Source organism: Pelecanus crispus, chromosome 6 (assembly GCF_030463565.1).
Source record: "Pelecanus crispus isolate bPelCri1 chromosome 6, bPelCri1.pri, whole genome shotgun sequence".
Taxonomy (NCBI): Eukaryota; Metazoa; Chordata; class Aves; order Pelecaniformes; family Pelecanidae; genus Pelecanus; species Pelecanus crispus.
This window is the reverse complement of record NC_134648.1, coordinates 59,972,771-59,994,824: the sequence shown is the minus strand read 5'-3', so window position 1 is coordinate 59,994,824 and position 22,054 is coordinate 59,972,771. Positions and strand designations below refer to the sequence as shown.

Below are 22,054 nucleotides of genomic sequence, written 5' to 3'. Positions count from 1 at the left end.
AAATGCCATATAAACGCAGTCCCTGCCCACAACATACTCAAGTCACTGCTTCATTTTACTTTTTCTTTCTATCCAAGGCATACGGATGGGGATGAACACGACGAAAGCAGCCAGATTACTTCGAACAGATGCAGCACCCTCAAGGCAGAGCGCACCCTCCTCAATACTGACGCTGGCGTAGAGGGCCGGCCGAGAAGGGGATGTGCTCTGAGTCCCGCCAGCTCCTCTGTCACCAGTCTGCCACCTCCTCCCGGCTGCACACCACGCCGGCGTCCTCCTCGTGGGAGCAGTTGTGCGTGCCCACCTCGGCGTGGCTGCACTCCAGCAGCGTCTTCTCCTGCCCGGAGCACTGGACGTCATCCAGGAGAACGCGAAGGGAGGTCCCTTCCCCAAATTCTGCCTTCTTGCTGGCCCGTACCACGTAGGGGAAGCCCAGCTGGCGGCACACCACGGCAGCGGCGGGCAAGCTCCAGCCGTCGTCGCACACCGTGCCCCACTCGCCGTCGATGTAGACCTCCACCCGGCCCCAGCTCCGCCGGCGGCCCCGCCGCTCCATCAGCCGCACGGCTCCGTTGCGCAGCGGCTTCTTCCGTCGCTGCCCCCTCCTCTCTCCTCCCCTCCCGGGCTTGGGGGCCCTGCTGCTCGGCGCTGGGGTGCTGGGCGCCCTGCTTCCGTTCCCCGCCGGCCGCGGGGCTTGGCCCTCCCAGTCCACAGCCGGCGTGCGGGGGGTTTTGGACTCTGGCCGCCCTCCCCATGGGGCCTCGGTCGTGGCCTTCAGCTGCGGACGCGGTGTTGGTGTTTTCACAATAAGCTCTGTTGGGGGAAAAACCCAGGAAACCACGAGTCTGTCACTCTGCTTAAAGCAACTATACGAAACCAGTGCTGGTTTTTGACTTAACTCCTTTCTTGGAATTTCCTTACTTGATCCTGTTGAGAAGGGACAACACTGCCAGTGAGCCAATATTTCCTCAGAGAAAAATGTCGGCTGCTTTTAGTTAGCAGAGAGGACTGCAGGGCTTGGTGCCAACTGGTGAGCCTCTCCCAAGAAGGAAACTCCAAGCAGTTTATTGGCAAAACCTCAGCCTGGCCATTAAAGGGTGGGCGCTGGAGTTTCACGGTCAGAAGAGGAGTTCCCCACCCTACTCTTCTCCCCTGCTGAAAGCATTTTAAAGACAGGCACTATTTCTGCTCCTCATTACCAACGATTGGATCTTGGATCGTTACCAGACCAAGAGCGTCGGCTACCCCACTGGGCCAGATGCTTTATTCAGAGGAGCTGAAATCAGGAACATTCAAAACCAATTCTCTCTGGCAACCGGAATGTGTAAAAGGAATGGAGTTGCCAGGACAACACATAAAACAGGATTTGGGCTTGGGTTTTTTCTTCCTTATGAAAAAAAATAAAAGAGCCTTGAATGCTGAAGAGCTGAAAATTCTCTGCTGTCACAGTTTCCAGGCATTACTGGACTTGCTTATTCACATGTGCTCTATTTTTAGCTTAAAAATAAGTTTTAGCTTGTCAGAAGGAAGCAATTCAGAATTACTCAGAATAACAATCTACTGAGTTGGGACGGTGTCACATCCATTTGCAAAGACATCACATTTTTTTGAATTATATCCTAGATTTATCCATTCTCATTCATCATTTCCTTTGTAGCACAGAGACAAGGAAAAATATGACTGTCTTATTTGTGCTTAATATTTATTGTACCCAAAAGACAAACCCTTGCAGCGGTCCAGTTTTTCCAAATAACGCTCTTTGGACAGGAATTGTTTTTGTGGCATGAAAATATTTTCCTTCTTTGGAAGCTGAGGTTCTGAAGGCAAGAAACAAATGTGAAAGCCTTACCTGTGCACACCTCAATTGCTGGAGCCTGATCTGGCAAAGCAGTTAAAAATCCTAGAACTCATATAACGATACATAGGACTGCATGAAAGCCAGTGGCCACCTGGGAGTGCTTTTCACCTCACTGAATCAAGTTGTTACTATATATTACTTACTCTTCGTCAAGATCTTTATTAAATACACTTCCAACAAATGCACTCATCCAGCTAATGCAAGCTGCATGCCTTGGCAATTCTGTTACATTCACACTAAGCACTAACCAAAAAAGCAAGATATTTACAGCTACACGTCCTGTTTGCATGCTCCTGAACCAAAATCTTCATGCCTGGTTTTCACCTACATATGAATTTAGTTCTTGAGACACTTGGCAGAACCTCTCCCACTGTTTCTAAGTTTTATTTTATGACGAAAACTGCCTTGTAAACAAACCGAAAAGATGTAGTTATATGTGTAGTTTAAAAATCTGAACTTTGGACTTGCATAGAGAATAACGCATAAGCAGAAACAGAGACAAAGCTAGTTGAACATGAACCAAGTTACTAATGTTTGGAAACCGCGTGCACAACTTGCAAAGGAGGATGTTTCTGAAGACGTGCTGAGTGCTCAGGCATGTCAACAGTTAATAATTAGCCTTAGATCTTGTTCCACCTTAAAGACTCAATCTTTCAAGGTGCTGAGTGCCCTCATTCCTCCCTGAAGTCAAAGCTGTAGGAACTGTCAATGACTCAAATGCAGTGTAACATGATTAATGTAATTAAAAATTAAAGTGCTCTGACATTAGAGATCCTACAGTAATATTAACTTCTCGACAACATTGTTAGAGTACCGCCTAGGTACTTACACATGTACACAAAGTGCACAGGGGAGAAGAAAGGTAATGCTGCCTAATCTAATTTCGAGATCCTAATAGCATATTTAGGCTTTGCATTTAACATAAATAGTACTTGGCTTGCTGCAGATTCAGCTGCATCGTTGACTGCTCCAGCTGTAGCAGTACAATACTTCATTCAGCATGAAGCAATCAAAAAGCCCTGGAGGGTTTGGGTAAGCCAAAAGTTCACCTGAATGGCTGATCACGCCAATGCTTTTGGGAGTGTTTTCTCATCCCATATTCTCTCACTTACAGCTAACAATGATTCAGCCCTCGTCTTGCTCAATGAGCTGTTTCCCAACCCTTTAGCCATCATATCCTTCAGCTCCTAAAGTGCTTCTCAGTACCTAAAGGCACTGCAAAAAATCACTTATCACTGAAAAGCACCATCAAGCACAGACAGGATCTCACTACACAAACAGTTATGGGGAAACCAAGTTGGTAATGAAACAGGTACGATGTAGCATGGAAAAGGGAAAATGTACAGGGGCAGAAACCACAGAGAAGATTTCACATGGCCAGGAGAGAGGAAATATCTTATGCCATATTTGAACCAACTCTTCAGATCCAAAACAGCTGGTAAGAATTAATTTTGAGGATACTCTGAAGAGTGAAGTTCTGGGTGGTCTCCACGCGTACAGAGATAGTGCGAGCCTGGAGTTGATATTTACTGCCAACTAACACGCACCAATAATAAGCAGCAACAGTGACACTTACTCTCCTTTGGCACAAACTGGATGCGCTTGCTTTTTACTTTCACTGGCGATGGCTCAACTTGGCATTTTCCTGGTGGTGCTCTCCTGCAAAAAAAGGGATACATACAGTGTACAATTAATTCCTTTCCCCTGGCATCATGAGCCTTTGCTTCCCATTGTTTTTCAATGAATGTAATGCTCACTGGAAAAAAAAAGTCTGTTTAAGTGATCCAAGTAATCTTACTGTAGAAAACATAATTAAACAATCACATATCTCCATTGATCAAAGTCCAAATATTCACAAGGCAGCGGAGTCCTCTGGCTGTGTTTTCACTTGCTATTGCTGAATCCATTAAGGAAATGAAACATTGGCAGGTCCAAGCACTACAGAAAGAGATTAATCAAATTGAAAATAAAAATCACAAAACTAGGCAGTATATGTTGAACATCTGACATAAAGGTCATGTGTATGAAAGTTTTCAGGCTGTCTTCAGAGAAGCAAACTAATACACTATTTGTAGAGAAAGCCCAAACAAAAGACTCATTACTACAAAAGTAGTACCAAAAATGCACTGATTTCAAACAAGAGCTCTAAGTGTCTCCTACAGAGGCTTCCTCTTAGAACAACACATTATTTTGACACAAATTTGTTTGTCACGGAAGTATATCTCACTTCTGAGAAGTTACATTCAGTTCATCATCACTTTTTTCTATGCTGGCTGGCTCGTTAATCTGCAGCCTTCTTCAGAGGTTTTCAAACTGGTTCAAAAATACATTATGTTTGCATTTGGAGGGTACAACTCCTTTGTAATTAGGATTGTTTGCATTTGCATTTCTGTGGAAGGCAAAGAGCTCGCGCCTCTCAACTACTGCCACAGGGATGTCCCCTACTTGTGTGAATTTTCCTATGAGTTCTTTCTTATTTGTATTGCTGTACTCCACACAGTAAAGAAACTTCTTTTTAAACTTAAACTTATGACTTTCTTTTGAATTCTGCTTGCTTTATTTTTGCAAAGGTTACGTAATACCAGCCTCTTAATACACAGTTTACAGGAACTATTCCACTGTGTTAGATAATGGAAAATGCTCCTGACAGAGGAGGAGTTGGATGAAAACACACGGCAGTTCCAGGGGCTGTTTAACTTTGGGGTCTGGTTCCAACATAAAACAGAAAAGCGGTTTGGTTCAAAATGCTCAGATAGCTAAAGCTGTAAATTTAATCCTTTTAAAAATATAAAAGCTACAAAAGTTTCACTCGGTATGTCGGGCTGAAAGTGTTTTGGTGTTTTGCCAATAACAGTAACGCTTAAAAAACAGGACGATGGAAAAAGCAGCTATAAGTCTTCCCATAAAACACAACTATTCCCCGCCTTGCCTAGTCTGAAGATACGCACACACAGGATCCAGAAGGTGTAACAATGGTCTTAGTTTCTTGTCCAAACCATTTTCCTCTTTGAAACACAAAAAAGAATGTACTTTTTGACATGCGTTTCTGGTTTGCCCGAGAAAGCACTGCAGGTCATGTTGGGTCAGGTTTGGCTGCAGCTCCCTGGGCACAGGGCTCTTACGGGAGATGCAGCTGGCTACAAGGGATGGAGAGGAACTGAGAATAAACACCTTGAGAAAAACTGCCTCCTCCTGGGCAGGAATCTAGAGAAACTTTGCCTGAAAAATACAAGCCACCCATAAAATACTCCTTTATCTTTCAGGAACAAATCTCCTGACCCACATAACACCAAGAGGCCCCGTAACCACTTGGTGATCGCTCGGCAGCGTAGACTGCCACGACTGCAGGAGCAAAGCAGACCCACAACGGGCTGCTCCAGCCGTTCCTTGATCAAGCTCCACAGAAAGGCCCAGCGTGGGAGAAGAGCTAGTTAGTCAGTCACCATCATTCATCACATCCACGCCTGGACACACTGCACCACACGCAGGCTTTGCAACAAGAACATCGCATACCTAGAGGTGTCCACCACTTTGTACACCACTCCATGGGGAGCTGTGGCGCTTGGTGTGCCAGTAGACATGAAGTAAAGTTCCCCTGGAGAAAAAAAAAAAAAAACACAGCCATGAAAACTCTCCATGGAGCTTCTGTCCTGTACAGCACAAAGGCATTAACTCTGCATCACAGGTCAGAGGGCATCAGGAAATCTGGGACCAATGTGGAGGTCTGGCTAGTGGAGGAAACAAGCCAGGTTTGTATTCATGTTTGCAGTGAGAGTTCATGTGCAGTCCAGTGGCATAGAATACTCTTAGCCAGTGGGAGCTTTTAGACATTGTCATGAAATATTATTTGGACAAATTTCCACTGCAGGTTCAGCTGCCTAGACTTTAGCTGTCACCTCAGTCAGATCTGTGTCCTCTAACTTCTCTAACACAAAACAGTCAAACTCTGAATTCCCTTTGTCGAAATGAAAAGAGAGGAAATGATGAATATCTGTTCTTTTGGATGAACCACTCCTTTGGGCTGAATTACAGAAGAACAAGATTTTGCTTTTGCTTTCTCTAGCACACTCACAAAGTAAGATCTATCTCACACAAAAAGCATTTGGTTTGTCACAGCTCTGTCACATCACATGGATAGGGCTCGACCTTCAGCCAAACAGTGTCCATCACCATTTATTCGACTTATTTTCTTTTAACTGCATTTCCACCCTTCTCCTCCTGTTGTGCAGGGGAGGCTGGAATAAGCAGTCCCTCCAGCACTCTCCTCTCTCTTTTGCCAGCTCAAATGCTTGAGTGGTACAATGAAAAGGATTGGAGAGAAAGAATTAATTTTCAATATTAAAAAAAATAATAATAAAAAAGGAAGGAAAAAAGGCAACGGAGACCTGCTCAGTGAGTAAGGTAGATTTCTTTGGGCATCCTGTGGCTACCCCAAGGGGAAGAGGGGAAGGAGCAGAGGGGCCAGAGTGAGCAAAGGAAGATGTGGGCAGTCGGTGGCAGCTCCTGCTGGCTGCTGAGCCTCCCTCCTCCTCCCTGCTCTCCTGTGCTGCCCTGGCCGAGCTCCTCCGGATGCTCCCAGGGCAGAAACCAGCCACCCCTGGCCACCCCTGGCTGGTTTCTTCCTTTTTCGGGTGGGCTCCATTAGCCACAGGCCAGAGGCAGCCTTGATCCAAACAGGGATAGGAAACACCTGGCACTGTGTCTTGCGGTGCAGTGATGCGTGCTTCACATCCCACCCCTCCTTCCCGGAAATTATCAGGCAGAAATATGGATGCTCAGGCCATGAAGCACACAGGCTATATCACACGTGTGCCCCACAGACATAGCACAGTGCCTGGGGTGTCCCCGACACGTTCAGCTGCCAGGGGATGGGGCTGCTGGCTTTATAATGGCTGTGCAATGAGCCAAAAATATAGCCGTCCCCACTGCATAAACACATCCATTGCATCAGCTGGATTAACGTGCATCAGAGCAACAACCCCAAAAAACAAATGCTTCCATGAAGAAAAGCTTGTTGAAATAAACTGTGTGATAAACTTGTAAAAAACCAGACTCCCAGCACACCGAAAAGGTGAAAGAGAAGACTGTTCACTGCAGATAAAGAAAACTCCCTAAACTTATCAACAGACTTCCTTCCATCATAATAAAGCAAACACATGGCAAATTACCTCTAAGAACAGACTCCAGCCCAAATTTCCACCCAGCTCTATTATACTTCCGCAGAGCACGCGTGAAAAGCGCAGGGCAGAAGAAGGGCGGCAGCGTTTCGCCCTGCCTTTGCACAGACTCCGCTCCCAGGCGCAGGGCAAAGGAGACGCCGCTCCCCAGGTGCATGAGCAAGAGCTGCCATTAGCAGCTTGATACTGCACTTGGCAGCCCTCTGCCTTGGCATAAAGCAGATGTAAACTAAGTTTTTCTGATTTTAGGGTAAGATATCCTTCTTTCCCACAGCACTGAAAAACAGGTCTATCTTCCATGAACATTAACCATTAAAGAAAATGGATTAAAAAAAACTCCAAAAATATAAAATTCCCAAGTCAAACTTTTGAGCTAATATTTAATTTGGATAATTAGCATTTACATAATAAAATTTGCATTTATATGATATGCAATGCATGTTGCATTTGTGCAACATCCACACTGACATAGTCTGCAGGAAAAACAGAAGTTTAAAAATTGGGGCATTCTGGAAGCGGGTGCTTGTGACCACAAGCCAGGACCTCCCCACAACGGGGCAGAATGCAAATGCCTGCATTGCTGAGTCGCACACAAGGCTACTTAGCAAGGGTCATCCTCTCCCTGTTCCCAGCCAGAAGCTGCATGCTCTGCCTGCCCTGCCGCAGGGCTGGGCAATTAACCATACCCTTGTACAAACAAAGGTAGCAAGCACCAGCTTTCATGCCAGGTCTATTTATTTCCCCCTTTTCAAATTGCAGCAGCTCCCTCCTAGAAAGCAAAAATGTCTCCAGTCTTAACAACGCAGCTATGCAAAGCTCCACTGAGATTACATCCTTCAGTCCTACGCAAGGCAAAATCCCAGCTGGCACTAGTAAAATATGAACTTAAGCAGCCTTTTGCTGATGCCTCACCCGAGACATAACGTAGGGCTTTCGTTCTGCTTCACGTCACGAGGTACAAATATTCCAGGGCAGGGTGAGCAGGTTCATAATTACTGTTCATTACATCTGCTTCCCTGTATCCATTAATAAGGCCAACAGCCTTCCTGACTAGCCAAGAGCATAGATTTACTCTCACATGGGTATCAGCTTCTCAGCCTCTCAGGGCCTGCTTTCCCCATGGCATGGCACCGTGAAGAATGAGGTTTCTTTTCTAATTGTATTTGCTTTCTGCTGTTCCCCATCCCTCCAGACCATAGGTGTGCGGGCAGCAGCACACCCAGACTCCGTCTTGCAGGGAACTGCCTCCCCAATTCCCCCTGCAGTCACTGCGTGGCACGCTGGCCACTGGAGGAGGTGCCTCAAAATTAGGACTGTGACTTTGGTTTGATATTTGGGAGATGCTGGAAATCTCACCCACCAGCATTTTAAAGACTGACAGACTGATGTTCTGCCTCTCCACCACCTGCTGCCTCGCAGGAACCCTCTCTGACCCCTTCTCTGGTGTTTTTATCCAAAAAGAAACCACAGGCGATATAAAGTTGAAAGATTACCTGCTTCATCTTCAGCAAAAGAAATGATGTATTGATAATAGTTATTGATAAGCCCAGGGAACATGCATGTTTGTCCCGTCCCCATGCAGATTTCACTGTACTGCCATTCTCTGGTAGCACGATCCTCCTTCAAAGACATCAGGCGTCTGCAAAGCAAAAAAGCACTTGCACCAAGCAACCAAGAAAATGATTTATGAACATTAATCAGGACACCTGAAAGGATGTTTAATGCTTCCTACCCACATTAGCTACTATAGGAAATGTAGCTCCTCCAGGAAACGAAAGATTGTTAATATTAAAACACATATATTATACAACCCTGCAACACCTTGTCTTTCAGGGGTGACACAAGCACAAGAAAAAATTATACGGGAGGGCTTACAGGATGTCAGACTGGGGGGACCTTGCCAGAGATGCAGAGCACTTGGCTTCACCGCAGCTCTGTGGCCTCTCTCCGGCGCCCGGGACCAGTGCATCAGCCGGGGCAGGCGGTGCGGGGGCTGCGTGTGAGAGGCCCGGGAGATGCAGCTGCAGCAAAGGCAGAGGAGGAGGGGGGAAAACAAGGCAGTCTCATGCCTGCCACATCACAGGTTTGCAGCAGACTCACTGCTGGACAATATTGGTTTTTTCTTTCAATACCTTTGGTGTCTGGAAATGTTGCGTCAGAGTGGCATTTTTTTCAGGACGCATACAAATACTTTTTCACACCACTTTGCATCATATCATTGCCCCTTTATTTGTATTGGCACAATGTGACTCAGCAACATTGACGGCTGCTGGAATGCAAAGATGGCACTCCTGCACAGCACCATGGACTAAAGGTTATATAGAACATGCCACGTGAGCCCTCTGTAATGAGCAGTCAGGCTTTGCCCAGTGCTTGCAACCAGCAAGTAGCAGCACGTCCTCAGTGCTTACACTGCACGAGCACACGCGGGCAGGCGTAGTATTGCTGGAAGACTTTGGCTGGGGATATAGTATCTGAAGTATTTACTTACCCACTCATGAAATCACCAAATATATACAGGCCATTCAAGTTTGGAGACTCGCAACCCCGATAGACATAGCCTCCTGTAACGGATTTCCCCATTTTGTGTGGATACGCGTAAATTGGAAGCACATCATCTGGAGGGGAGAAAAGATCTGTGACTTGCCTTGTTTTATACATGGTGCAGAACAGCTGTTTACCTAGATAGTTCTGAGACTAGCAGGATACGATCAGGTTCATTTGAGCACCTTAATTAAATGAAGTGCCAATGGAGTCATATTTAGTTTGATTTTCACCTTTTCAGAACCACGTTTGATAGCCCCGTCTAGCTGGCTGTGCTAACCAAGGACAAGCTAGCTCAGCAAGACTGCTTGCTGTTTCACTTGCAATAGAAGACGAATCCCTGATAAGCCTGAGTGCTCTCTATCACCCAGACACCTCACCGTTCTCCTGAGCCCTTCTCCTCCTGCTACAGCCCAGCTCTGTCAGTGCTGCTTCTGGCTCATTTCTACACAGTCTGGCTGCTTTTGCTATGAATTTGCAGGTTACTCTTAGAGTCACTGCACCCATGTAGGAGATGTTTGCCTAATGCAGCTTTGTTTCAGTGGTGAAAGGGAAAAAAGAGACGGGTAACTCCAGACTGCAAGTACTGATGAAAGGATATGTCATATGTCAGCATGAATAGCTTCTGTTTCTCTGAGACAGGGGAGCTTAACCTGAAAGGGCCATCAAATATTTATGGTATGGCACAGGGAAGATGTAGTACTGCCATATTCGTTGTAAAATGTAACTTAAAACACAAGACAAAGGCAAAATAGAGGGGGATGCCCTGATTTTGAGGGTCTCCATTGGATGCTTCCTCCCCTTTCTTTTGAAACTCTGGGGTTACAGGTATCTCCTCATGGTACCCACCCTTCCTCATCCTCACAGCTTTTATCCCTGCCCATGTAGCAGATGCCTCAAGCAGCAAACCCGGCAGCTCTACCAGCGGGGAACTTGCACCAGGGGCATTTAATCTCAAGCAAGTGTTTTCTACACTGTAGCTACACTTATCATTTTAAAGGGGCTGTGACATTTCACTGTTCTAACAAAAGGGTCTCTAAAGGCATCAGAAATTGTTCTGAATCCCCAGAGACCTCAGTAAAGTGCTTGCCATTAACGCTCACGCAGGCGCTGTCACACAGGAAAGGACTAAACGGGCTCCCTGAGAACTGCTTCAGCAAAGGGAGTGCAAAAAATCTGCTCTCTGCTCTGCTCTCAAAATTTTTATAACAAACACTTATTCACTACCACTGTACTTGTAGCTAAGTTAATAAAAGGAAGGAAGTTAAACTAAGTTAATAAAAGGAAGGAAGCTAAACACCACCACATAGCACACAGAAGAGGAAAAAAATCAGAATCTCAGCTAGTGCAAATCATTGCCAGCCCACTGCCCCCCTGGACCTCTGGGGAGATGCTCCAGCACAAGATGTGGTCCACTTCTGACCGTGCGACACAATCCACTATGACTTCACACGTGCACCGGAATTTAGCCAGCCAGCAAATATCCTGAATCCAGGTTTGAAAAGTTAAAAAAAAAAAAAAAGGTTTTCCTTTTTGGCATAGCTAAAAGAAATAAAAGTACACTGTCATTCAGTTCCCTGCAAAGCAGGCAGCCTGCATACTGGTTGGCCAGCTTACACAATATGTTTCTTTCTTTTTTTTAAATAAGGACACTACTTTTGAGTTATGGAGAAAAATACAATTTCTTCAAATTTTTCTCGTTTCTTATTTTATGTGGAAAAGATGAAATTGTCCCCCTAAATCACAGAATCACCAAGTAATTTGACTAACAACACAGATCATCTAGAAAAACAACAGCTAGCATGTTTCATTTTCCTCCTAACTCAAAAATGGTAACATTTGGACTTTCAATATTTATCCCCAAGTCAGCTGCCTTCTAGACTGAGACTGCATAGATTTACATCTCACAAATACGTATTTTCCACCAAGCAGAAAACTGCACGGTGTGAGACATAGGTCATTTAGAGGGAACATCTATTTACCTATTGAAGAATTGGCGCAAAGTTTTTTATCGTAGCAGCTGAACCCTTCCCTCGCCCTCCAGCCGTAATTTTTCCCTTTCTCGACGATGTCGATTTCTTCGTATTTATTCTGCCCCACGTCTCCGCAGAAGAGCCGCCCTTTCCCTTCCTTGGTGTGAGGTTCGCCCCTATCGAAAGAGCAGCGCCACATATTTCTCACGCCGTATGCGTAGACCTCAGGGCGAGCCTTAGGGTCATTGAGAAATGGGTTGTCGGGAGGGATTCGGTACAGAGGCCCGTGGTCGTTGTTGTTCACATCAATCCGCAGCACTTTGCCCAGCAGGGTTGATCTGTATTGGGAGAAGAAAGGAAAAGAAAAAAAAAAAAAAAAAAAAGACGTAAAACTAGACCTTGGTTAAACATGGAAAACATGGAAAGCTGCCTGGCGGAAAAGGACCTGGGGGTGTTGGTAGACAGCCGGCTGAACATGAGCCAGCAGTGTGCCCAGGTGGCCAAGAAGGCCAACAGCATCCTGGCTTGTATCAGGAATGGTGTGGCCAGCAGGAGCAGGGAGGTGATTGTCCCCCTGTACTCAGCGCTGGTGAGGCCACACCTGGAATACTGTGTCCAGTTTTGGGCCCCTCAATACAAGAAAGACATTGAGGTGCTGGAGCGTGTCCAGAGAAGGGCAACGAAGCTGGTGAAGGGTCTGGAGAGCACATTTTATGAGGAGCGGCTGAGGGAACTGGGGTTGTTTAGTCTGGAGAAGAGGAGGCTGAGGGGAGACCTTATCGCTCTCTACAACTACCTGAAAGGAGGGTGTAGTGAGGTGGGTGCTGGTCTCTTCTCCCAAGTAGTTAGCGATAGGACGAGAAGAAATGGCCTTAAGCTGCGCCAGGGGATGTTTAGGTTGGAAATTAGGAAAAATTTCTTTACGGAAAGGGTGGTCAAGAATTGGAACAGGCTGCCCAGAGAGGTGGTGGAGTCACCATCCCTGGAAGCGTTCAAAAAACGGGTAGATGTGGCACTTGGGGACATGGTTTAGTCTAGTCTGCCCTTGATTGGTTTAGAGTAGACTTGGTAGTGTAGGTTAATGGTTAGACTGGATGATCTTAAAGGTCTTTTCCAACCTAAATGATTCTATGATTCTATAAACATATCTTCTCGCTCAGAGATGGGATTTTGGAAAGTCTAGGGTTTCATTCTTTCTGGTTTGGAAAAGACAAGCCTTTAAGTATCTCTGAAAAAACCACCATTTCAAAACCATTTCATTTGCCCCAGGCCACTGAACAGCCTTCAGGCGGCACTGACTTCCCATGACCTACTGCCCCATGGACGCAGGCTCATGGCTTACAGCTGCCGTAGGGATGGGTCCACACTTCCCATTTCAGGGCCCCCCCCCCCAACTTGCAGAAAACTGGGCTCCGAGCAGACAGCTGGAAGGCTCAGCAAGCTATTGCTGCTCACAGGGAAAAAGACACACCTTGACAACCTTTCCTAAGGAAACTGAAGTTACATGGGAGGTCTACACGCCCACATGTGTGCACAAGGATCAGTGCAGGCGTTAGGTAAAAAGTAAACCCGAGACAGAAAATCCCCGCTCCCCAATTTACCTCCCCCAGTTTCTCTTCTCAACCCAAGGGCAACAGGAGGCACACACGGTGCACGCAGGGTTTTAGGGGCTCTCACTTGTTCTGGGCGTTTCCAAAGGTCCCAAAAGGATCCCCAGCCATGCCTCCATCTCCAGTAAATATATAGAGATACCCATCATCTCCAAAGAGCAGCTCTCCTCCATTATGGTTGGAAGCAGGTTCTTCTATTTCCAGGATTATCCTAACCGAAAACAGGGAGGAGGCGTTACCTACAGCACAAGCCCTAAGCAAAGCGCAGAGCAGCATCACTCCAATGTTGCCCTTGACACATGGAAGTGGCTACAGATCAGTTTTGATGCAAATTCCTCCATATCCATGTTACTGAATTTTACTTGGGCATAATTGATTTTATAACCTTAAATAATTCCAACATATTTTCCAGATTACAAGAACACCAAATTGTGTAATAAGGAAAATCTGGGAAATCACATGACAGGATACACTTTTAATTAATTGTACTTTTCCTCTGATTCTTCCTTCCTCCTTGTTAAACTACTTTTTTTTTTTTCCTTTTTTTTTTTATTTTTTTAAAGAAAAGGCATCTCGGCTTAAATCCGATTGTAAACTGCAAGAGAAAGGACTCCAGCCCATCTGTGCATCTGTACAGCATTTGGCACAATCCTGACAGGCGCATTCAAGGTGAACCTAAAACTTTTCAAACATTAAGTAATAGTTAAATTCTTAAAGAGAGAAGAATCCTTAAATGATAATTACATACACAGGACTTTACAAGCTTAAAGAGTGGTTAAAAGCAGCCCCACCAACAAATTAACATTTTGACAAAGGTTATTCAAAGCAGTACCAACAACCTTTACCTTCATTTTAAAACCTAACTCTCTCTTACTTTTATCTCTTTATTTTACGCACCTGGCACCCCTTTCATAGTAAGAAAAGGGTGAAATATATAGAAGTATAACTTTATAGAAAGGTAAAGCCACAAATACATGCAGTGGAGGTTCCCAGGTGTAAGAACTGAAGTTTATTTTACTCAGCTTCTAAAAAAGTCCAGATTTCATGCCGACAGTGCCTCTTAATAGCTGCAAAACCAAATTATAATAATCACGTATACCACCTCATTTTTAGTGAGGTTTTTTCCCTTCTGAAAGTACTGATAGTTTGTGATCGGACTGTAAATTGTGGGAAGGAATCCAACTACGTAATTATTCTGTCACCTGCTGCTAAACATCACCACTTCTGAGATAGCAACTGCGCACGAGTGCACAGACTCCAGCGGCAGCAGGAGCGAGGGGAGAATCCTGTACGGACACAAAGGCGAATCCTCCTCAACCTCCCCAAAAAGATGGAAGAAAACAAAACACACTGAGCAAAAATCTGCAGGCAAACAGACATACGCCTTCCTGCTAAGGCAACGCACACCACGTGTCAGCTGAAGCTGCCTCTTGGGCAGCATCTCAGGATGAAGTCAGCGGGAGCTGTGCCTACACAAGCACAACAGGGCCACAATTTTGTTTTCTTAAGCTTTCGCTGTACTAACCGTCAGCTAAATAAGCACAGAAAATGTTACAAAAGTAGAGCCTGAGGATTTTTAAGCAAGACAGCTCACGGGCCTTGACATCTGCAGGTTTAAGCTCCTGACTTGCTTTCTTGAGGACCACGTTTAAATTCCCCTTACCTGTCATCTACAGCGCTGCTTACACCGAATTGCTGTCATTGCTTTATAAACGAGCAACCCCTTCCTATCATGAGGCTACGTGCATTTTTGAGCTAGAATCACCCACTGCCGAGTATTTGGAAAGCCCTTATATAACCCATGTAACAAAGCAAAAATCTTAACATTAGTAATATTCAAGGGTCCCTTAAAACAGTGGTTCTATTATGCGGTTCTGCACCAGGTTACAAATCTATAGTCTCCATAAACAAACCTCTAATTATCTGTGCATATTAATGTGGATCAACTGCAGGATCAGACTCAAACAAATGCAATTTCCAATCAAAATGCAGTCAGTAATAGCATAGTGGTTTGCATTTTATTTAATTTGGTATTAAATTTGCAATATCACAGGGTTGAGCTGTCATTCAGATCAAGAAATGTGGGGCCAAATCAATCTTTGGCCCTGTATCCCTGAGTTTGTTTATACTGATTTTGGAAACCTTTGGCTTTGGAATAAATTTCACTCATGCTTTGAGGGTCTGTTTTAAAGGGTAATAATTACAATACCAAAAAAAAAAAACCCAACCAAAACCCAAGCCCCAAAATACTAACTGTAAATCATGTTTAATCATTGTTCACTTAAATCCGCTGACATACCAGAACTGAGAAACATAAATGTTTTATCCCTGAGCACTCGCAGTTCATCCACGGAGGACAAGCATATTCTCTGTCTCAGTAAGCTAGACATGGACTTGGACTAACTTGCTACCACACTGGAACGCAAGAACAATATTAAGCTAAGTAAGTCTCATTCATTAACAGCCTTTAAAAATGCACAAGCTGCCCTCTGAGATCTCAAATACATTTGCCAGAGAAACATGTGTACAATACCTTTCAGAACCATGGTCCAAAGCATTCATGTCAGCAGGAGAAATTCTGAACTCACTGATTCGGATTCTCTCTTCATAACGAACTTCAACTGAATAGTAGACATACACTTTACCATTAAATTTGAATTTAGGATGGAAGACAATACCTAGAAAACCTCTCTCGTCTCCTTCCCAAGGTGAGGTAAGCACAGCTTCGCTGATGTTCAGAAATGGCTTTTCGAGCCTGGATCGATCGGGGAGGTAGGTCCACACCAGCCCAACCTGCTCCGCAATGAAGAACCTGTGGGTGCCATCGTTGGCGTGCACCATCGCAACGGGATTGCGCAGCCCGTTGGCAACCTCCATGAGGCAGAGCTGGAGACAGCCCTCTGTGTCAGCGGTCACTAACCCCAGGTTTTGGTTAAGGTTCTGGTTAGTCAGGAGGTGTGGAAAACAGTAGTCTGTGTCCTCCAAGGACAGGTAGCGGCAGAACTTTGCCATGTTGTTCTCCAGTGCAATTAACTCTTGGTCTGCAGAGAGATAGCGAAAAATGGAGCGGCATTTTTGCCACACTTCCAGGCAATAGTCTTGGCAAAGTCCTGGTATCGTCCGCACAGGGGTGGAAGGATCCTCGGCATCGTACAAGTGAGCTGCATATGGAGAACATTCCTAGAAGGAGAGAGAAAAAGCCTGAAGCCGTTTCTTAGACCAGATTTGAAACAGCTGAGCAGCAATACTAATTGGAGAAATTTCACCTCAATTACAACATATGTTGTGGTTTATTCTGAAGCTATATTAGCAGAGGAAAAGATCTTAGAAAGGGGGGTTATCTCAGCATTCACGGAAATGATCTTCAATAGTCCTGGTGAAAGCTGGCTTCCTCATGCTGTTATTCTTTTATTCCAACCATAGCACTAACACAAGAAAAGCAGCGATGACACATATCTTGCTACATCACCCTGGCAGACTGTACTGGGGAAAAAGAGACTTTTCTGTCTTGGATGCTCTGACTTTATCTATGAAATAACGAGCAGATTCACCACAGCACAGCAGCGAAACCAAGGAGTTAGCGAAGAAGATTCAGGTCTTGCATCTCCAGGCTGAGGAGGGAACGGGAAAGGTCAGCAGGGCAAAAGCCTGTGACTTCCATACCTTGTCATCCGACAATCCAGACATGCACCTCAAACACAGATGCGATTTACAGGTTGGAAGGAGCGGGATGAGCAAGTGTAGAAGAGGAGAAGGACACCCATCCTTGGTACCGCACAGTGCACCCCACCCCCGTATGCTATCACTGCATACACCAGCCTTGCTCGGGTCCAGCTGCCTTTGCTGGTGGATATTTGCCTACAGACACTTTATATACCTGATTAGAAGTGGGGATATGAATCTCATGATCGTGACACTGGTCACTAAGTTCTGCGGGGGATGCTCAGGCTACAGGATTTCAGACAGCAAGCACCAAATGGGCATAATCCAGGCAAGGTCCACTGGCAGCGGCTGCAGCACAACCCTGGTTTATGGAAGGTGCAGCCTTGGAAATCTACCTAAGGACTAAATCGAGTTCATGTAGTTCATTGTATTCTCCGCTATAAGAACTCCTACAAGCACGTTTTCCTTATGTAAAAAGCCACTGCAATCCAGTAAAACTGTCTGCAAATTACAAACTGACCAAAGTGACTCAGTTCTGCTTTGCAAGGGCTTTTCCTTGTAATAAACACAATATTTTCCAGTTGTAATGCATCTTCCCGACAAGCATCTCAAAAGTGCTCTCCAAATAACGTAACAGGCTCAGTTATTTCCACAGAGCAGATAAAAAAACTGAGGCAAGAAAGGCAGGAAGAGAAACCATCCTTCTTGAATAAATTCTGCATTTTTTAGTTCCTAGATGGCATTTCTTCCAAGCAAAACCAGCTTAGTTTAAAAAAAAAATAGGGAGATGTTTCTAAATCTATGGGGAGCTATTTCTTAATGCAGACTACAGCACTATTCAATAGCTGAAAAGATAGAACATCTGAGATACTGAATTATTTAAATTAGCTGATAAGTACACACGATATTTAATTTTTATTTTATTTTCCATTACATACCATAATAAACTGAGAGGCGATATAACAGATCGTTAGTGCACAATAAGCTTTCCTCCTGGAATGTCAAGCCATTCATTGCAAAATGAAGGTTATTATGCCTTCAAATGAGCAGCAATTAATGTGGTAAAAAGGAGATTGCGCGTGACACAAAACACCGAAATTACAGGGGCAGATTGGGTAACTCAGCTTGGTTACACGAGGTGTGCCAGGGACAGAAAGAGCCAGAGCATTTGCCGATGCAGTTGTTATGCCTGAAAATTTGGCCTTAGAAAACAAATTGAAATGAGACAGAAAGGGAATGTGATGACGGGGCTGGATGGGAGCTCGGTCTGTTGCTGCCTACGGAGGTTTCACATTGAGAGAGGAAGACCACCGCCTGAGTACCGGGGTGTATCTGGTTCTCTGAAAGCCTCTTTCAAAGCAAGCAGTGATCTTAGCATTATAAAGCAATGTCCTGGCTTCAGCACTGGAATTAAATATAGCACACAGATGTATGTTTTCCCTGTCCCTTTGCCACTGCGGGCTGTTCACCCCAGCCTCAGGTGTGTTTGAATAGCAGACAACGCTGTGGATGACTTCTTCCCTCCCCACCACATTCCTGGGGGCATACAGCTATTTACAGCGGCATTACACTGACAGTGATGTTCAGAGATCTATCACTAGCCAGACAGTACCCAAGTGTGCATCTAGGGTATTCTCCAGCCACATTTGGAACATCTTCCAACTTTTATTCCACAAGAGATGGAGCCTGACTCCTGATCCTGAATTTCTCTGCTTCTGAAGCAAATGTTGTGGTCCTTCACCCTTCACATCGCCTTGTCACATTCACTAACTCAAATCACCAAGAAACTCTACACGCGGTCACAGCTCAGCGTCACTAATAGATCTAAATTCTCATTTCCAAATGACATGGTCTGTTCATTCATTTTAAAGTATGATGTGGTCCAAAGACCAAGGAAACTAATGGGCAGATGATCAGTAACTTCAATAGGGCTGGAACAAGCTCGCACTACGAAAAGAACTCATCAGAAAATAAAACGAGTGACATTAAGACAAGTTAGCCAAATCCATCCTATCTCTTCCAGGAATTCAGAGGCAGCTATTTCTCTGAGGAATTGCAACTGTCTGAATTTGGACGTCCACCCACATCAAACAATGGCTTATTTACTGCTGCTCTCAGCCCAGAGGAAGCAACAGGACTCCTCAGGAAAGCATCTAACTTTCACGCAATCCCTGACCTTCCCTGTCCACGTCCATCTGGAAACTCAAGCCTTTAAGCAAGCTGCTCCCCGAGAAGCAGAACGAGGCATCTGCTCTCCAGCAGTTTGGTGTCCTGTATCCCACCGCACAAGAATCCGCATCCACACACGTCCCCCGAGCCCTGCTGCCCCATCAAATTACCCCCAGGTATTGAGGCCTGGGGCAGGCAGGGGGATGTCCCCCCGCAGCCCTCCTCTCCCCCACGGGCAAAGGCATCCTCTCAGCGTGCTTCTGGGGGGAGGGGGTAAACCCTATTTTGGGGCTGGGGGATCATGGGCAGCACTGAGAGAAGGCTGTTTCTGCTCTCCCACGCCCTTCCACAAGGAACAAAACCAGCACCACGTAGCAAATCACAATTTAAGAGAAGCTAGGAATCCTCACCACAAGTACAAGCCAAATCACTTGTCAAAATAATTCGATCACATTTGAGAGAAACCATGAATTGTGAGCAGAAAGAGACAAAAGTGCTGAATAAGTCACAGAAACCCAGTTATTAATTCATGTCTAGGACATAAGTTGTATATATAAGAAATGAATGGAAGCAGAGTGTTCTGGAGTGTTTGCAATGCCTGAACTTCCATTTCATGCTTGCGTGGCTGGAGGTGGTGGTTTGTAGATTCATCTGGGCTGGTGATGCACTGAGCTCATCAGAACATTTCAATGAATCATTTTTCCCACACTGAAATATTTCACTGCTTCTGAACAAATTTTCAACGGTCGGCTTTCTCATATATGGAGGAAATTTACTTATCGCTTCCAGAGACAAAAGGAGTCCTTAGCAGGCACTGCTAACTGGTTTCCTATCTGCAAATGGACTTTTGGACACTGCTTGTTTCAGGAATATATTCAAAGGTTTTTTGCTTCCAGTGTGAGATGGAATAAAAGTCAAATCTCTAGAAGCTGTTGTGGAAAAGAGTTGGCTTTCTCTTCACGCTTTCAGGAACACAAGAGATACCCTGCAAAATGCTAAGAGCAGGATTTCTGAAAAGCCACTTTTATCCCCTCTGAGCACAGCAGACGAGACTCCACTGTCTGAATTAATTTAAGATTTACACTTGCACAGCACAGAGCTGCCACTGCTCTGTCTCAGGGGCATTTTCATACATATGAGGCCACCGCTCGCGATAGGGTCAGACGCTTTGCTCTGTGCAGACTGGGATCATCCTGTTACCATATCTGGCCACAGAACATCAACCCCGAGTGGGATGGCTGCCACAGAGCTTTCTAGGCCACATCCTCACGCATTACTCTGCGCCCGTTGTCAGGACTGTTAGCACCTGCTACACGCTAAAAGCATCTCAGGATGCTGTAACCCAGTGCAAAAAAAACGCCTGATCCCATGAGTTGGGCATAACAAGGAGCATGTTTTGTGCAGGCTGGTCCGCTCCTGGCTGTCTTCACCAGGTCCAAGGATCTAACCCTGGCAGAGTGAGGGGAGTCTGCAGATTCGAACTGCCTACACACCCATCTCAGAGCACTGCTGCTCATAAATTAAAGCAGAACAACATCCTTATTCCTCTTTCAAACACCTGCCAAAGGTGGAAAAGTCCACTGGGAAACCTAATGATGGACAGTCGCTCCTGACAGTGCCTGGTAGCGCACGTCTAGGCTGCTGTACTAATCCTGATGCACCCATACGTGGGCCAGCGCATCCACGCCTGGGCCCGGGCACTAATGCTACGGCCGATGCACCTGGGGGGGGGTCCATGTACCCCTGTCTGGGACGGGCACTAATGCCACGGCTCACACACCCCTGGGCTGTCCAAAGCCCCCGTGCCTGCGCTGATGCAGCCCTGCACGGGTGGATGCAGTCATTCCTGGGCTGACGGGCCCATGCCATGCCTCACGCACCTTTGTGAGGTCCAAAATAGCTATGCCTGGTCCCGCCCACCCCCCACGGACCAATGCACCTACGCCTGGGCTGAAGCATCCATACCTGGGCTTGAGGCAGCCCTGCACGGGTGGACGCACCCACACCTGTGCTAAAGCACCCACACCTGGGCCAAAGCACCGTGCCGGGGCTGAAGCTGGGCTACAGCACCCTGTGTGGCCAAAGCACCACGCAGGGGCTGGAGCCCCCCGTGCGGCTGGAGCCCCCCGTGCGGCTGGAGCCCCCCCTTACGGCCGGAGCCCCCAGTGCAGCGGGAGCCCCCGGGAGCCCCGTGCGGCAGCCGCCGCGGCGGCCGGCGGGCCGGGCCGGCTCACCTGGCAGAGCAGGTCCTGCAGGTGCCCGGCACAGGCGGCGTAGCTGGGCCCGTCGAGGCGGGCGCTGAGGCGGTAGAAGCGCTGGAGCAGGGCGCGGTCGCGGCGCGGGTCGCAGCAGCCGAAGTCGGCGTAGCGCCGGCAGAAGGCGAGGCCCCGCGGCGGCCGGAACGGCGGCTTGAAGTCCAGGCACTGCGGGTGCGGCCGCGCCGGCCCCGGGGCCAGCGCCGCCGCCAGCAGCAGCGCCAGCGCCGCCCGCGCCCCGCCGGCCGCCGCCGCCCCGGGCAGCCCCCGCATGGCCGCCCCGGGCAGCCCCCGCCCGGCAGCTCCGCGCATCCCCGCACGGCCGCTCCGCGCAGCCCCCACGGCCGCTCCGCGCAGCCCACACGGCCGCTCCGCGCACCCCGTGCACGGCAGCTCCGCGCAGCCCACACGGCCGCTCCACGCAGCCCCTGCACGGCCGCTCCGCGCACCCCCGCACGGCCGCTCCGCGCACCCCGGCACGGCCGCTCCGCGCAGCCCCTGCACGGCCGCTCCGCGCAGCCCCCACGGCCGCTCCGCGCACCCCCGCCCGGCAGCTCCGCGCAGCCCCCACGGCCGCTCCGCGCACCCCCGCCCGGCAGCTCCGCGCAGCCCCCACGGCCGCTCCGCTCACGCCGTGCACGGCCGCTCCGCGCACCCCCGCCCGGCAGCTCCGCGCAGCCCGCACGGCCGCTCCGCGCACCCCCGCACGGCCGCTCCGCGCAGCCCCCACGGCCGCTCCGCGCAGCCCCTGCACGGCCGCTCCGCGCACCCCCGCACGGCCGCTCCGCGCAGCCCCCACGGCCGC

General features: G+C 47.4%; 1 protein-coding gene across 1 annotated transcript; it reads right to left on the bottom strand.

Annotated features, from left to right (window-relative positions):
* Positions 1 to 229: 229 nt before the first annotated feature.
* Positions 230 to 21,522, bottom strand: HHIPL1 (HHIP like 1). The gene is made up of 9 exons (XM_075713056.1): positions 21,229 to 21,522; positions 15,696 to 16,342; positions 13,230 to 13,373; positions 11,562 to 11,890; positions 9,527 to 9,653; positions 8,529 to 8,674; positions 5,372 to 5,453; positions 3,435 to 3,517; positions 230 to 813 (listed from the first exon to the last, which is right to left on the bottom strand). Exons 1-9 carry the CDS (start codon positions 21,520 to 21,522, stop codon positions 230 to 232), a joined length of 2,436 nt encoding a protein of 811 aa, XP_075569171.1.
* Between the last annotated feature and the right edge of the window lie 532 nt (positions 21,523 to 22,054).